The sequence below is a fragment of the Suricata suricatta genome, chromosome 5 (genome assembly GCF_006229205.1).
Source record: "Suricata suricatta isolate VVHF042 chromosome 5, meerkat_22Aug2017_6uvM2_HiC, whole genome shotgun sequence".
Classification (NCBI taxonomy): Eukaryota; Metazoa; Chordata; class Mammalia; order Carnivora; family Herpestidae; genus Suricata; species Suricata suricatta.
In genome coordinates, this window is record NC_043704.1 from 125,136,150 (window position 1) to 125,149,923 (window position 13,774).

Here is a 13,774-nt window from a genome sequence, read left to right on the forward strand (position 1 = left end):
CTTCCAATTTCACAGATGGCTTTTTGACCCCTCAGTGCATTAAGAGAGGCAGCGAACGACGGATAGTGACTTTCCCCCTAAAGATCATATACGAAGTGGCTGTCTGTAAGACTTTGACCAAGCATATTTTATCAAGTTAAAATGTTATAGGTAGAGGCAATTACATGGCTCTCCAAATATTGATATGAATGAAACATTCCTAAACACAAGAACGAAAAAGAAGACTACAGCATATGGGTAAAGAGAGCTCGAACAATGGCTAATAAGAACCAAAGATAAAGAAAAGATAATGAACGTTGCAGAAGTAAATGAAAGGGGGAAAGAGGACACAGAGCAAACATCTTTTAAGACAATTCAAAATATGCAGCAGAGAAGCCAGTAAAGAAATTACTTATAAAGTATGATAATTGGGGATATTTTACTCATTCACATTAATAAGGTTGGGTCCATCACCAAAATGACTCAACTACTGATCCATTAAGGAAAGAGGAAAATTCTAAATCAGTCTTTAGGTAGGATCTCCTGAGAGCATCTCAATTAGTTCTCTACTTGGCTGGATTTCTATTCCAATACCGTGAGATGGATGAGAGCACACATGTTTTTTGGAAGTGTAATTTTTCTTGGGTTACTGTTCATGTCATAGATCTTTTGTAGGAAATACAGTTATGGGTGGGTTTTCTTCTGGAAACAGTAGTCCCTCTTCAGTTCATCATGGTCTGCCTCGAAATGTGTGTAGGTAGGAAAAGGAGAACTGAAAGTTTGGGGAGAAATCTTGATCCAGAGCCAAGCTTCTAAACATTTCTATTTCTTTCAAAGTCTTCTCAACTGTGTACCCTAGCTCTCTCTCTTTTGGTGCATTTGGTGGTCCATTTCTGGAGCTATGTCTGAATCTTTCAAAAGTATAGCTCAATTCTTTCCAACTCCAATCAAGCATGGCCACCATGATCAAGGTCCCCCAAAGAACCCTAGACACACATTGTAGATGGTTCAGACTCATCTTCTGGGGAGAGAAATGTTAAAAACTCTTCTCCCAATGGGATGAGTTTTTATGCTAGAAGAGAACACCTATAATGGTGGAAAGAAGATGTTCAGACACCAAGAGAACAGAAATGAAGGGAGGGAAGAGCCATACCTGCTCCGATGACCTCTTCGATTTTCACAAAAGATACATCAATCTCCTTGGCAAACTCCCGGACAGCTTCATTGGGGTCCTCATAAGTGAAGGGGTCAATGTAGATCTTCATCCCTGGGGAGCCTTGTTAGAGGAGATAAGCAGGGTTAACATCCCAAAGAGGACACGGTGGTAAGTCCTGGCTGCTGTCCCCAGCAGTAAGGGTATGATTGGGGGGGGGGCATCCCCCCTACATACCAGACTGCCTCTCTCCGCCTTGCTGGGCCTTCCCATCTCCCTTCCCTCTGGGCCACACTAGCTTGGATCTCTGTCCTCTACTTCTCCCCCATATTTACTTCTTTTTCTGAGCACTTGATGAAATGTGGAGCAGATTACTTATAAGTGACAGATCGGGACCAGCTCCCACACTGAGTGCTCACAGAAGGCAAAGAAACTGATTGATGCCAACCAAATGCATTAGCAGAAGAGTGGTGGTAAAATGGTAGGGTAGATATCAATATTTATCAACTTGACAACTTTTCTGAGTGGAGGCCACCATTAAGGTTATAACTGACAGCTGTGGCCATAGCTGGAAAAAGGATGAGGATGGATTAAAAAAAAGAAGGAGAAATTGCTATTAGAAAGACCTCAAGACAGAAGTGTCAAGAGAATACCAGAAGAGAAAATGTGAAGAGAAAAGCTTAGAAAATACTGATAAAGAGCAAAGTTTATATAGAAAAAAATGAGGTGGAATGAAAGAAAAATGGTAATGAACACCCATACCTACAGACACACTGAAGTACGAAAAACGAATAAAATGGTGAATGAGAAATACAAAAAGGAATATAGACTTTGTCACTGATGTTTACATTGTCAATACAGATAGGAATGCATGGGGATGAAACAGAGAATTGTCATTGTAGAAATAATATACTCAAAAAGCAGAGAAGAGGGGACAAAAAAAGGCAATGGAACCCAAGAAACACATGAATTCATGCACAATGTAATTTTCAATATGTCTGATGTGTCATGAGGCCAAGTATAGAAACTGCTCTCTGGGTGCTGGTGTGGTGGGCAGGAAAGGGCTTGGACAGCTAAACGACACGGTCTGGCACGGCATCTTTTGAAAAGTGGCCGTCTCCCTGCTTGCCACTGCTGTTGCCAAAGAGTCAGTCAGGTCAGCAAGGCAGGCAGGTGTGGAAAAGCAGATGTGCCAAGCGCCTGCAGCTGGGACCCAAGGCCCAGGGCAGCTGCCGAGGGTCCCTGAGCAATGCACCCCGCAGCTCATCTCTAGTGACTCCCAGCTCTACATGCAGGGTCTAGTTTTGACATTTTTCACCTGGAGAATCCTGATGAGTCTACAGCTCCCCAATGTTCATGCTGCTTTGGTCACAATTCAGGAAAGGATTCAAAGTGCTAGAGTAGAAGAGTAGAGTCCAGAGGGAGAAGGAATATGCAGCAGAAGTGAAGGGAGATTTGTTTTTTAAGTCAGAGAGAGCCAGGTACCATGCCCAGAAGAGCCGCTCTTTCAGAAGATGGGTTATTCCCAGTCATTAAATAAAACTACTCAGAGCATGCTAGATGGCTTGCTTTAGGATGGTCAACACCATCCTAGAATATTCCTTGGAAACTTGAGAATGACAACATGGACTTTGGAATCTGCCCACTGAAATCTGGAGGAACAAACACAGAGATCCTCGCCTTTATATGGAATGTTCTAATCCCTGGGAAATGTGGGGTTGGGGGCGGGGGGAGAGAGAATGAGAGAGAGAGAGTCTGCTGTTCTACTTTGCTAACAATGGAAGAAAAGGAAAGTAGAGGTGGGGGTTCATCTCTTTCTCATTAGGTGTGACAAACAGGTAAAGAGCAAAAATGACTGAAACCAGACTGAAAGGGTCTAACGAAACCAGATCAGCATCTCTGGGTGGTCACTCTTTGGGTTCCTCCAGAAGCAACCCTTCAGGAAAGACTCTGAAAACCATGTGGCTTCTCTGAAAGATGATCCCAAGCAGCACCTATAGGTGAGTGGGGACGTAAGATCAGGCAAGGAAGGCAGCCAATAAAAAGTGTGATCTCAGGCCACTTCCCACCATGGGTAACTGAAGCACCGACTGGGAGTTGGTGTGGGTGATCAGATGCTTCTGAGCTGGCCCACCCTGGATAGAGGGAGCCGTGGTATTACCACACAGGTTCCCATCAGCCTTCGCTGGGGACTGATTGGCCTGCTGTGCAGGTGGGCAGGGAGGCTCCATGGCCAGAGAACATTTATGCAAAGAAACACAGATTGTGCAGGTGGAAGTTGGCCAGTGTGAACTGAAGGTGTGAGCCAACAACAGACCCACTCAGAACGCAAAGCGGACAGCAGGTCACTATCAATAACCTGCAACTCTTCCTGATTCCTGTGCTACACTGAGAGGGGAGGAGGTCGGGAGCCCAGATGCTGCGGCCTATAGGTGAGGAGAGAATCCCAAAGCCTCTTACTAGCCTGGCATAAAGCAGCAAATCCACATACCCCTCTTAGAACGATGTTCTCCCCTGCATGTGAAGGAAATAGCACATCCCTCTATGGTGACTGTGATATTAAAGAACACACTGCAAATGACATACCTAGCACAGTGCCTGAGGTACACAGGGAGGGCTCAGACTGACATTCTCATGATTATTATCAATAAATGGTTCTAGGAAGTGTTTGGGGAGGTAGGAAGAGAAAGGTGGGGTGGGCAGTGGAGGATGTAAGGCACTTAGAGTTATATTAGTTACTTTAAGAATAACTACCTCGTTATTTTAGATCAAGGGCTTTTAAATGATGTATGCTAAGCTGTCCTACAGGAACTCTTCCACAAAGACTAATTAAACAATCTAGAATGTGCAGCAATGAGCAGTTTGCAAGTACAGACATCTGTAAGGATGAATGAGAAAGGATCCGGATGGAGTTAATGAGCTTTACAGATATCAGCTCCCATCAGTTCTGGGAAGGACCTGCTCCCAGAGGGGAACAGCTCCTGTCCTGATGGTGCCAGCATTCTTTCAGGCCAGTAACAGGCAACTAGGTGCACCAAGGTGGGAGAAAGTTCACACTTCAATGATGGGTGCAGTTTATTCACAAGGAGAGGTTTGCTACCATGTAGGATTAGGAAATGTGTATGTGAAGGGTTGTGGGGGGCAAGTACTCACGATGTCACAGCTATTCTGGGGTCAGAGGTTCTGATTGTCACTGAAGCCCCTGACAAATGGCTGAGGAGACTTCATGGAGGAGGCTGGGAGGGGTGATGCAATGTCACTGTGAAGTTCTGCATATAGGAATGGGCACTTATTTCCCTGAACTTGAAGATACCATTGTTACATTGAGGAAATGAAACTGAAAACAAAAGCCTATCATCAAATGCCTTAGACTCAGGTACTTTTCCAGGTACTTTTCCTCTGATGAGGGTCCTGGCATAACTCCTTGGGTGGGGACAGAGATCCAGTGCTAGAAACCAGGAGGGTGATTTGACTGAGCATGTGCACATAATGGCTTCCGCACGTCTACATCAGCCTGGAATAACACGTCTCTGCAGACCTCTCTGGGCGTTACCGCCAGGCTTTCTCAAGTCCCCAAAGATGATGAGGAAAAAAAAAATGCCTTAGCTAGGCAGAACAGGTCATTTGTCTTGTGGCTCATTTTGTGTTTCTGCATAAATCCTGCATCAGCCTGTTCCTGCTCCCACTTGCCAGTGAGCAGTTTTTAATTATCAGGAAAATGGTATTTAGTGCAATGAATCACCAGACAGTGAACGAGGAATTCATGTCAGCTGTGGAGTCAGGCACAGCCAAACATTTGGAGACGGAGCTCAGAAATTATTCTCAGATTATGAGTGTTGGGGAAATATTATCACTGGTAGTAATAATAATATCAGATGCAATATAGCTCATAATGTAAGGTATTTTATAATGCCCTATACAGTGTTTCATATTATTATTGCAAATATTATATAATTATAATATTTTACAGTTACCTATTATTTTCTCTTTTTTAACATAGGTGGAATTCTGTTGACTCAAAAGTAGTACTGTAAAGATCTAAACTTCTGATTCCTAGCGCCTTAAGAAAGAAAACGCATCTTCAATTTAATGTTCTTCTAATTCACTAGTTTCTAGTAAAGAATTAATTTGCAGATATGTCTGTTCTTTGACCTCAAAGCCCATTTATACTATGGCTGTGGGTTGCAGCCTGGACTGCCTCAAACTTTAAAAGATCATAGTCCCAGGAGATTAGCCAAATCTAACCCATGAACTAATTCTTTAGGCACTTAAGTCTGAGGAGAAATGACTTAGCCACTAAGCAGAGCCTTCTTGCATGTCAAAGAGTAGTGCTCAAAGCAGAAAAAACTCCTGGCCGTTATCGGAGACCCTACATCAGTAGCTCAGGCTGGGACATAGTCTGGGGGTGCTGGCAGATGTGTGTGGTCCATCTAAAGAGTCAGACCTGCTTGCAAGTGCCAGGGTCTCAGGGTTGAGCAGTAACAGGCCCGGAAAGGGCTAGTTTTAAATGGTGTGTGACATTTGAGGATTTAGCAGTCGAAGAAGACTGAACGCTGCTCTTCAGCCCTTTCGTGCATTTGGAAAGTACAAAATTGGTGTCATGAGCATTTTGGGGGTGGGACAGCAAGACAGTCTGGGAGGCTTCAGGCATTCCAAGGAAGGGCCCAGTACCCTCCTGCTGGCTGAGGATTCCTAGAATCCCAAAGTATGGCTCTGGAGAGGTACTGAATTGCATTGTTTTCAGTCACTGATATCCTGTGTCCCAGCAGGTTTGATGGAGCCATGGGAAAGAGGGAAGTGTGCTTCCTTGTTCCCCATTCAGATCCAAAGCAGACTTTGTCATCTTGGTGACTCACCTAAATTTGTTCCAGATATCTAAGCATAAGAGGGAAGCAGTTTAGGGATCTGCACATAAAATCTAGTCTCTGGGAGGGACTACATCCAATCCTCTCCCTCAGTACATTGATCACCCCTCATTTTTCTTAACCTTCATAGGACACCCAGATGGCACTGTTCTAGCAACTATGGGAGCTATAGGTAGAAGAAAGCTCCTGAGGTTCTTCAGATAATGTAGACATGAAATAACTGGGAAACAGTGCTGGAGAGTCTAAGGTCAGGAGCCCACACCTGGAAATGAGCTAGATGTGCTGCAAAAACCAGAGAAGGCAGAGGGCTATGGATGTCACTGTTCAAGGTCAGAATCCTAGAAGGACAGGTCACATGGTCATGCACTGGAGAAGGAGAAGCCTGGAGTATCTAAGGCAAAGCTCAGAGAGAGGTGAGGAGAGTGTGACCAGCTTGTGTGTAGTGAGCAGGGGGTACTGAGGTGGGAGAATACTGATGTACTAGCAGGGGAGGGCCTTGACTTCCAAACAAAGGCATTAAGATTGATGCCATCAGACACACAGAGTTGACAACTGTTCTATCATCTAGGGAGGAATGCACTGAGAGCAAGGCACCGGGCAACTCCTTTGGCTGGCAGGCTGCAGAGTTCACATGTATGTTATGGGGAAAGGACTGGAGGCTGAGAAAACAGCTCTGAGGTTGTTGCAATAATTAAGATGCAAGATACAGAGTCTTCAACCAGAGTGCTGCAATGAGAACAACAGAAGAGGCAAGAGAAATCTCAAAGGAAGGATTGATAGCACTTGGTGAGCAATTAAATATGGAGAAATAAAGAAAGACAAGAAGAATCCAAATCAATGCCAAGACTTCTGGAATAAAATGGTGCTGTCAACCAGGTAATGGACTTTGGGAAAGAAACCCCAGTGTCAGGGAAGTGTGAGCATGTGCAAGTGCCTAGAAGTCAGAACTCAGAATGGAAACAGAGCTGGAAGTCTAAATCTGGAGTTGTGGATATAGGAGTCCTATGGGTGGTGGTTGAAGCTGTTGAGTGATGGGCAATTTCTTGGAATAAACCTATCAGGAAAGCTTGATGGGAAGTAGAAGCAGTCTCTCCACCTGCTTCTAAGGGATAAGATCAGGGCAGTAGATAGTTGTTTTTCCAGGAAGGAACAGAGGTTCTGGGTTTGAAGGTTTGAAGAATCAAAGAGGACAGCCCTGAGGGAGGCACTCAGCCTCAGTAGAAAAGCCATGGATCTGAGGAGGATCTTCTTCCTACCTTCTACTTGGAAGTTTCACCACATTTTTAGGTTTGTCTTAAAACCACAGTAATTGCCTATTATACCTCTAGGAGAAGTAAAGTAGACCACAGGCTACTTGCTCCTGAGGAAGGTATTTCAGGAAGAAGAGTTTCACACTCCCTGCTTCTTGACCTCAAAGACCAGCACATGCAGGTCTTTCCAGCAAGGCCCATGGATTCTGGGACACTGAAGTCTTGCTGGGACAGCTACAAAGTTGCTCATTGGATTTACTTGACATTTAATAACCACCCATTGAAAAATCATCCACCTTTTGTCCCTGGGGGCCTTTCCTCTTCTCTGAATAGGCCCTCATTGACTCATGATCAGACACTAGTGTTCCTGTCAACCTCCAGAAGAGGCAGCCAAAGTAGCCAGCCTGTCTCCTCCTCCAGAGGGTCCACCTGACCTTCAGCTGGCTACCCAAAGTGATTTCCAGTCAGCTGGATGCTGGTCCTCTACAGTTCGGAAACACCTCTACCCCCCAGAGTCATGAACGGTGGGTGTGGAGTCTTGGAGCAAGGTATGTTTCTGGGTCTAATCTAGTCAGGCTCCTACCTAGAGCAGCAGTCCACTTGACAACACTCTTTACTGATAGCTACCTAGCCTGTGCTTGAATGCTTTCAAGAACAGAGAGCTTACCTCCCCACAAAGCAGCCCAGCTCTGTGTTGGACAGCCCCAGTCTGGGCAAGGGTGTTCACTGAATCAACATCTGCCTCCTTTGATCTTTCACTAGATGGTTCCATTTAACCTCCTGAAGCACAACAATACCATCCTTTCCTTTGCCATAAAGGCATCATGTCTGTTCCCTGCCCATGTTTCTCCAGCACTGAATGGGTGTTGCCAAGTCTCTGAGGTAAGAGATCAGGACTTGGCGCTTTAAACAGGCAGGCCACTGATCTGGGGACTAGAGAGTCAGGCAGACATGAGTTTAAAAGCTAGTTTTGCAAATCACTAACTCCAGGATTCTGTCCTCTCTTGAGGCTACTTCTTCACATGCAAAATCAACCTCATGGGACAGTTAGGAGAATTAAATGAGTAAATACAGGTAAAGTGTCTAAGCACTCAGACTGGACATTACTTTTTACTATTGTTTGGCATCCATAATGGTGCTTGGCTTTTTACTCCACTATATATCACTCATATTAAGTATGTGGTAAATGAAATATCTACACACTTTTCACACAAATGAATAGCAAGTCAGGTCTCCTCCTTTTTGTGTTGCCTTATTTTTGCTTAAACCCAAACACTAGATTCTAGATCTATCCCTCTAACATTTCATCTTGCAGATTTCAAATTACCATGCAAAGCTGTTGGATAGTTCTGAATTTTGATTGTTTTATGTGGTGTTAGTTATGCTCTCCAACTGTTACCTACAAACTTGATAAGCATCCCTAGGCTTGTACCTGACTCATGAATTTACAAAAACAATCAAACGAACAAGAGATTGAATTGGACAAGGGCTAGAAAAAAGCTGGTGACTTTCTTCCTGGCTGACAGGAGTCACAAACCCATGTTCTTTGGGTATGAAGACAAGGTCTGTACTCACTTTACAATCTTTTCCTCTAGGAGAGCATCAAATATTTTTGCCAAAATAAAAACTCCCTCCATCTGCAATTCTTGTTGAAATTACTAAATGTATAACCCTAGGAAATGAGATGAAGTCCTCATGCTGTTTTTCTTAATCATCCTCTGTGGTTCCCAGTGATCACTGAATTCAGTTGTAAATGCACAGAGCCCATTTACTTTGGTCTCTACAAGCATTTGGCAGGGATCAAGTTCACACTCCTGCTCTGTAATCTCAGTGCTCTGTCCTCTTGCCCTAGGTGGGAATTAGAGATTCTGCTGGTCTTTGGGCACATAACCTAGTTGTTTTTGCTTTTCTCAATGGTTAAGAATAGATCTGTAATTATATCTCAGTTACCTGTGCCACGGAGATGGTTGTGTCAGGGTTGCTTTCTGAAAGCCCTTGACCTCTTACCAAACTCTTTCTTCCTCTCTCTCCACCCCTACACACCTCACCCAACTCAGAAATCGGTGAGGCCTCAGCTACTACCAGGAGTGTGGTTATGTAAGCCTCATCGATACTCAGTAGCACTTAGAAATGACTGGAACTTTTCTGATTCCCAAGCCTACCCTGGCCTACCTGGATCATCCTGTCCAGGCAATTTTTAGTCAGCCAGCAAGCACCTTCTGAGATCTGGCTCACAGAAATCACGAGAACACACCATCTGTCTGCCTCTTCTTGGACAAGGGAAACCCACAGTCCACCCACCCATCCTTGAACATGAACCACAGGCTTCCAGGCTCTTTATCCAACCATACTGCACCATATCCAGCAGATTCTCTTCCCAACTTGCCTTTCCCAAATCCAACCCCCCCCCTTATATGCTTATTCACTGTGCTCCAAGGTCAGAGGAGGGCATAAAACAGTGCCCTATAGAGTACATTGTTTTCTCAAATTGAACAGCTCTGCCATGCCTTCACAAGCTAGAAAAGGTATTCCACCTGCAAAAGTTTTGGTTATTTCTCCTTCAGCCTTTCCATCAGCTTGAAAGGAGGGTCTGAGAGGGCAGGGACCACAGGCTCTCTATGACGCCCTATTCCTTGCCCGTGGGGAAGAAAGGGGTGCTCTCTTGGGCACTGATGAATATAGCTGGGGAGCTGCTGCAGGCTCTCTGTCACTCCTTGGGCAGGAAGTCCTCAGAGCTGCAGCTGCTGGCCACATCCCAGAATGCTGTGCATGCATGTGGATGGTCCAGGTATAGTTATGTGCACACACTCTGCTTAGACATAACTGATCCTTCTGTCTCCTGCAGTGGTACCCAGGGGCGGACCAACAAACCACCAACCAGGACACCTGGCATTAATCCTCACCCCTATTCACCCCTGCTCCTCACCACCAAGTACCCCGGGTCTCCTCAATATGGTAAGAGCACGGGCTCCGTAGCCAGACATACTGCCACATAGGAGCCAAGTGACCTGGGGAGGTCGCTTAATCTTCCTAGATTAATGCCAACCTCTTAAGTGGTTGTCAAGGTTAGATGAGTTCAGAATAAAGCTCTCAATTCATGGTACAGAGTAGGCCTTCCAAAACTAAATACTCCTCCCCCTTCCCTGACTTGGGCCAGGCATGTCCTCCATCAGAGTCAGGAGTGTTCTATTCTGTTGTTAAGTGTGCTGAGCCTTCCCAGCTCTCAGTCCTTTGGCTGTGAATCTCCAACAGTAACAGCTTAGGTCAGAGTGATGGATGTGCACAGGAGGAAACCCACTAAAGCAGTTCAATGCATGAGACTACGGGTTTAGGGAACCAGGATGCAAAGAGGTGCCAGGATTAGGGACTAGATAAAATGAATGGTATGAACAGGGGAAAGGACACTTATGAAAGGTGAGCTGAATTAAAAAGAAGTCAGACTTCTAAAGCAGCCACGAGAGTGAACTCTGGTCTACCCTGAATCCCGGGGACAGCAACTGTGCAGCTTGTCAGCACTGTGTGCTTAGCTGTCCCTGCTGGCTGCTGCAGGGCCGCTATTACTGCAGACTGCATACTGGGTTCTCTGCGGAGCCTGGAAGTAGGGAAGCCTCCTTCTGTTGGCCTTAGAGGTGAGAGAGTCCCCCGGAAGGGGTCCTGAGTACTGTGGAAGCGAACTTGCATGCATGCAGGTGCTGCGTGCTGGGCCGGCAGAGCCCACCCCTCCAGAGCAGGATGGCCAGCAGTCAGGTGGAACTGACCTGAAGGGCACAAAGCTGCACCTGCACTTGATGCTTGGGGACACTCTGTACCCTGTCTGAGGAGTGGTGAGGCTTAGCTTGCCTGCCTTTAAAGAGGAGGGTCCTTCTTAGGGCACCCCATTCTCACCTTAGGGCACCTCACGTCTCCAAAATGGCATTCCTCCTTTTGAACCCAGTTTTGCAGCCTTTGCATTCAGGCTAACATGGTCATCTCTAAAGGTTTCATCAAAAGATGTTACAGGATGCTAAATCTGAAATGGGCTTCATAGTGGCTCTTTTTGAAAAACATTTTTTAATGTTTTATTTATTTTTGAGAGAAAGAGAGAGAAAGAGAGAGAGAGAGAGAGAGAGAGAGAGAGAGAGAGAGAGAGAGAGAGAGAGAGAGAAATTAGTGGGGGAGAGGCAGAGAGAGAGGGAGACACAGAATCCAAAGCAGGCTCCAGGCTCCGAGCTGTTAGCACAGAGCTGGACACAGGGCTCTAACCCATGAATTGTGAGATCATGACCTGAGCCCAAGTTGGACACCTAGGTGCTCCCACAGTAGCTTTGAATATGGCAGGGAGTCCACCCAGAGCAGGGGGCTGGTGGGTCAGTGTCAGAATCCAGAGGCAGGGAAGCAGGGGGATGGAGAAAGCATTTCCAGTAATTCTGATGTGCTGTAAAGGGGGCACCTTCACTTGAGAATCGAAGATAAATCAAAGTCTTTGTTTTTTTCAGCTAGGGAAGTGAAGGCCCTGCCCAGAAGGGCAAATGCACAGATTAAAATGGGTAAACACATCTACAGATTTTGCAGTGAGCAGAGTCAGGATGTAGGGAAAGAAAGAGAGCACAGTTAAGGTTTCCCCTCTGAAACCAGTTACAACTGGGTAAAATGGAGGCCCACGGCAGCCTGGACAGGGAAAGGAAGGGGAGTATATGGGATTCTGAGTGTTGCAGGAACTCTGCCTGTAGCCTTAGAAGGGGGTCACTATCCCAATCCCCTACCCTCACTTGTGCTGCTGATCGGAGGCTGCCCTGGACCACTGTGGGTGAGTCTCAGTGTCTCTGAGCCCACTCTGAGCCCTCACCTCCCCCCCAGCAATGACTGCCTGGGAATAGCAGGCAGCCACCAGGGGCATGGTCCTCTACAAACCCTTGGCAGTTTCTTGGTCTGGGGTTGAAAGTTCCCAGAGAACAAAGCCGTATCTGCAGAGTGGCTTTTGCACAGCCTCAGCCAGCACTGGGCATGCGGGAACACAAATGCCTCCGAGGTGGGGCTGCTGGGTGCAGGTCCTGGCCTCACTCTTCTGCCTCGGGTTTAGAGAAGAAAGGAGTTTGGTCCATGAGAAACTTTGCCCACTGAAGGCATGCTGAGTGAGTGAGTGAGTGAGTGAGTGTGTGTGTGTGTGTGTGTGTGTGTACAAGGTCTGTTTTCCATTCTCGCTGCTGAGTGAACCGGAAGAAAAAGTCTGACACTGCACAGGGGGATTTAGGTGAGAGGAAGCTTACAGAAGAAGTCTGTGACAGGGCACAGAGCAAAGTGCTAGGACAGATTTCTGGGAGCATCTGTGGAGTTCAAAAGGAGTTATTTAGAAAGACAACAAGTCCTGAGGATCAAAGCTTTCAAGAAGTAGGGAGGTGGCCCAGGTGACCTTTTTTAAGATTTTGCAATGTTGTAATTACACAGGTAAAAGACCGGTTTTGACGCAGGACTTTACACTGTACATTGGTAAGGAGAAATTTTAGTTATAAAAATATTATGTATAGGTTTTTAAAAAAGAGATGGGTAGGATAATGAGTGAGAAAAACTTTTAAAGGCACTGCTTAAAATAAAACACTTGGGAGATATCCCAACACTCTGGCCTCTTGGGCTCTGTGATCTTTTTAACTCCCTACATTCATGTTCTCTGGCTTATCTGTGAATTTGGTTAACACATTCCCCAGCTGCTCAATAGGATAAGATAAGGCAGAAGATGCTAATAGAGAACCCTCCATCTTTTCCCACTGAGTCTGATTTCAGGATTCATTGACTTGCTAAACCCAATCTTTTCCCCCACATTCTGTGTCCTATATGGGCTTATCAATGTGGAAGATAACCTACCCGCCAGGTGTCCAATGAGAGCCCACAATGAGCAGAGCGCAGATAGGGCAGGCAGTCTGTGGCCCTGGGGACCCGCCCAGAGAGGACTCTGCTGGGGAACTGGGGCTTGGAAGGGGGCTTGTCATTGGGACTGGCCAGTCTGGCTGTCAGGAGCACTCCCAACACTTACCTGTTCTACGAGGGAGAGGGCCTGTGCTTTCTACTCACCTCTGCCGGTGCTGTAATGCTGCAGCTTATCGCTGTACACGGCCTCTTTGCTGTAAGCCCGTTTCCTGTGGATTCGAGGAAGAGGAGCCCTTTTAGCTGGAGTCTACCCCTGCTGTCTGCTCCAGGGGTCTCCCTCCCAGCTCCCTGATCTCAACGGGGGCTCACTCAGCTATTTCCTGGGACTGGGAACTGGGCAGCTCTCACTTTAACTTTTAGCTCTTTTCCTGCTTCCTGGCCGGACTGACTACCTCCATGGGCAGCCGGGTCTGCTTTCAAGTCAAGGTCTTTCAGAGGTAAGGCAGGGCTGTGGGTCCCCATCAGAGCCTGGGAAGAGGTTCTCAGGACCCCCATCAGTGTGCTGGCTGTACCATGGAGCTGCTTGGGAGAAGCCAACTATAGTGCTTTCTGCAGCAGAATCTGCGCTAACTCCCAAAGGATGTAGCAATAGTATTAAAAATTCACCAGACCCCAGGGCCCGCCCC

At 46.3% G+C, this 13,774-nt stretch overlaps 1 protein-coding gene across 2 annotated transcripts in view; it reads right to left on the reverse strand.

Annotated features, from left to right (window-relative positions):
- The window catches only part of EPHB1 (EPH receptor B1), a 414,308-nt gene that overhangs the window by 67,733 nt on the left and 332,801 nt on the right, over positions 1-13,774 (reverse strand). For both annotated transcript variants that reach the window (XR_003908874.1, XM_029940232.1), the window contains exons 9-10: positions 13,293-13,357; positions 1,133-1,255 (exon numbers count right to left, since the gene is read on the reverse strand). Coding sequence is in view for 1 of the 2 variants with exons in the window: in XM_029940232.1 (XP_029796092.1) it covers positions 1,133-1,255; positions 13,293-13,357 (188 nt within the window). In the remaining variant the exon portion in view is untranslated. The remainder of the gene's footprint in view (positions 1-1,132; positions 1,256-13,292; positions 13,358-13,774) is intronic.